The following is a 3,441-nucleotide window of genomic DNA, read 5'->3' as shown; positions in this document are numbered from 1 at the left end:
TACCTACCCAGAATTTAATGAACACTTTCTACTAACCTTTTAATAGTTCAACATACATTTCACTGCCGTTAGACACATGGACATCTTTATATATTAACAGATGATCAAGATATATTTGACCAAGTGATCTGGATGTCTTTTTACGCAATCTGATTCTGCAAAGTGAGTATTTTAATAATCATATCACAGACAAAAGATGTCTTACTTGTCTAATTCTAAGACACAATCAATTCCTTGTATTTCTGCCTCTTCAATAATTTGTTTCTTAAATTCTCGAACTGGCGTATTTTTGGACACAATTGACTCCATTATAAACTTACAAAACTAATTTTAAAATATAAAATAGCACTTCATTTCACATACTGTAACATTTTGTAAAGTTTTAAATTAATAATGCAAATATTAATCATCAAACATTATTAATAATTAACAAATAATGACGTGTTGAAGCTTCATTGTTGTGATGGCATAACTATAGTAAAACTGTAAAAGTTATGCTGCTTACCTCTTCATTATTAACAAGTAATAGAAAGAGCTTAATCCTGTAATCCTGTAACCCTTTACCCAACTTTACCACAATCTATAGGAACATAAAGAGAGTGAGAGATTATTTAAATTATAAAAGATAGAAAAATACCTTTGAATCACAAGACAATTTGGCTAATGAGTCGGATAGACACAGAATTTCTTGTTCTGGCTGATTATCTTTAGTTTGAAACAATCTAAAACCAGTAGCTGGTACACCAACCATTGGAACAAGCTTTTCCTTTAATTGAGCAAATGATATTCTATTATCAGCTTTTATCTGTATCTCTAATTGATTAATAACAAGACAATGTTAGCTAATGTGACTTAGTAAATAATAATTGTTACTTCTTTCTCTTCCTTCATTTATTGAAACAATCTTCATCATCATTTCTCCACTACCACCTGTGTTTGGTATGGCAATATCCCTTCTTCTTACTTCCCCTTTTCCTCCTCTTCTTTCAGGTCGAGAAGGCATTGAAATGTGTAGCATTACTGATTGTAAATGAAATGTAACATATCTGTACATTAGACTTTTGTTATATTCTCTTTGATAATCTTCAATATCTGACAATGCATATAACTGAATGGAAGCAAAAGTAAGAGAGAAAAGGAAGGGATATAACAGATAGGAATTTAGTGGACTTCATACCAATTCACATGCCTGTACATTATGTCAAGGTACATGTAATTGAATCCTGATTACAATTTATTACAAACTGGGTGCATAGCCCTTAATATTATTTTAACTTTTAACCACATGTGATGTACATTTATTTTACCAAATTCAACTTTATATTTTGTTACAAAAATGACTTTAGAAATTTAAAATGTTTAGCATGCCGATTTATTCAGTCATTTTTGAAAATATATGGTGGTCTGGTGTATGCACCACGTTGTAATAACATATAGCATAATAACAACATACTTAACAATTATAATACCAATTCACATATCAGGAAATTATCACTCATTACTCGATCATCATTAACATTTACAGGAAATCACAAAGTCAATTTCCAAAAATACAGATTATAAAATTATTGCTAAGATATTTTACCCCTATAATAAACCCCAGTATACAGTAATTTACACATACAAATGTAACCCTATGTATTTGACTCAATTCCTGAGTACTGCAACATACACAAAATACATGTAATCAACTAACCATTCTTATCTAATAAAGACATACTTTGTGTCTCCTTGACATCAATTCTCTTAAGTATGCTGTATCATTCGCCAAATGCATACCATAATAATTACCAGCAAGGAAAGAAAGATAAAACTCATTAAGTAATTCATCATCTGCATCGTAATAAGTTTCCAGTACTAGCCTCATGCATGACGGATTAATATTAAATAGCTAAAGAGAGAAAAGAAAAAGATAAAAGCTTACAAGCAACAACATTACCAACTTCAGTCTTACTTCTCCTATACACTGTTTTAATTCTCCAACAGTCCAACCATGCTCTGCTCTCATTGGTTCAGCTGCAGATACTTCACCAGTTGAAGGTTCCACTACTGATATCTTCAAATTAATTCCTACACACGATGCAAAATACATGTAAAGAATATACCTGAAAAATGACAACACTAACCTCCAATATTGTATACCTTGAAGTGTTCATTTTCTTTTCGAGTTTGCAAAAATACTCCAGAACAATAGCAATTATCTACAGACATACCCATCAGTTTATCAATAGTTTGATCCTGAAACTAAATTAAGCTTAACTTAAAATATTAAGAACAAATTTATACTTACCTTGTCGAGATCAAATGACTCGTCCATTGCTTCATAGTAATAATAATATCTGACTAAACGGCATCTCTCAATAGGAATGTGTGGTGCTAATTTCATAGACTATAAAAAAGAGGAAATAATAGCATACAACATTTCCCACAATGAATGCTAAGTGAGCTAAAAAGCATGCTGACAATATGTGTACTTGGCATTTTGAGCTATTTTTAAAATTCATAAAAAAATCAATTTTGATCAGAATCAGCTCAAACACAAAATTATAATGAAACAAAAAAGAACTCTCTCCTAAACAATTTTGGTAAAAATAGGCCAAAGATTCTGTATTATAGTACTAGGACTTTGGTTTGATTATTAAGTAACATTAAAAAATTGTAAAGATTCCAGATTTTATCGAAAATTGCTACATAACATAAAACATGAAAATGTATTTTTAAAATTATAAAAGTGAAGAATTCTCTCCTAGTAATATTTGGCAAAATTTGGCCAAAGACCCTGTGCTATACTTAGTAATGCTACCGCATTACTAATAGTACAGGGACTTTGGTTTTGGTCAGACTCTGCTCAAACAGACTACATAACATAAGAACATGTATATTATCAGAAAATTTTTTAAAAAGAGAATTCTGTTATAATCATTTTCTGACAAAATTTGACCAAAGCCCTGTACTGTCTGTACTATATAATAAAGGGACCCATTGAACATTTGTCCAGTTTTTGAGAAGCTTTTAAAATTCTTTAAAAATCCATTTTTTTATCAGAAGCAGCTTAAAATTTTCATTATAGCACATTAACAAATTATGAAAATAAAAATTCCTCTCCTAGCAATATTTTTGTCAAAAATTTTGCAATTTTAAATCCACTCACAAAAACTTGCATGAACACTATGCAAAATCTTCAGGGGAAACCCTGCAGAATGGATCTGTCTAAAGTGACAATGCAAATAATAAGTAATGATAAACCTCATAAGCTTTATCCAGTGTTTCAGGAAGTAATTCATCCTTATTGATTTCAATTACTGATTCAATTAATTCACCACTGACTGGATGATTACAATATATTCTTAACTATTAAATAAAAAGTACATGTACGTATTATATAAATCATCACTTTTTGTCACTCTTACTTTACGCATTGATTCTTGCTTCTGTCCTTCT

At 30.2% G+C, this 3,441-nt stretch overlaps 1 protein-coding gene across 3 annotated transcripts; it reads right to left on the bottom strand.

Moving 5' to 3' along the window:
- Positions 1 to 13: 13 nt before the first annotated feature.
- Positions 14 to 3,433, bottom strand: LOC109590929 (uncharacterized). Of its 3 annotated transcripts, none has more exons than XM_020006766.1 (11): positions 3,411 to 3,433; positions 3,247 to 3,351; positions 2,291 to 2,389; positions 2,127 to 2,244; positions 1,955 to 2,070; positions 1,721 to 1,891; positions 874 to 1,108; positions 638 to 813; positions 506 to 580; positions 206 to 324; positions 14 to 155 (listed from the first exon to the last, which is right to left on the bottom strand). In XM_020006766.1, exons 1-11 carry the CDS (start codon positions 3,417 to 3,419, stop codon positions 32 to 34), a joined length of 1,347 nt encoding a protein of 448 aa, XP_019862325.1. In that variant the 5' UTR covers positions 3,420 to 3,433; the 3' UTR covers positions 14 to 31. The 3 variants fall into 3 exon arrangements, with proteins under 3 accessions (XP_019862325.1, XP_019862326.1, XP_019862327.1); XM_020006767.1 differs by lacking the exon at positions 3,411 to 3,433 and adding an exon at positions 3,152 to 3,193 and having other exon boundaries at positions 3,247 to 3,261; XM_020006768.1 differs by lacking the exon at positions 3,247 to 3,351 and having other exon boundaries at positions 3,411 to 3,420.
- Positions 3,434 to 3,441: the final 8 nt, after the last annotated feature.

The sequence above is a fragment of the Amphimedon queenslandica genome, unplaced genomic scaffold, assembly GCF_000090795.2.
Source record: "Amphimedon queenslandica unplaced genomic scaffold, v1.1 AMPQUscaffold_9262_Cont18775, whole genome shotgun sequence".
Taxonomy (NCBI): Eukaryota; Metazoa; Porifera; class Demospongiae; order Haplosclerida; family Niphatidae; genus Amphimedon; species Amphimedon queenslandica.
This window is presented reverse-complemented; position numbering and strand designations above follow the sequence as displayed.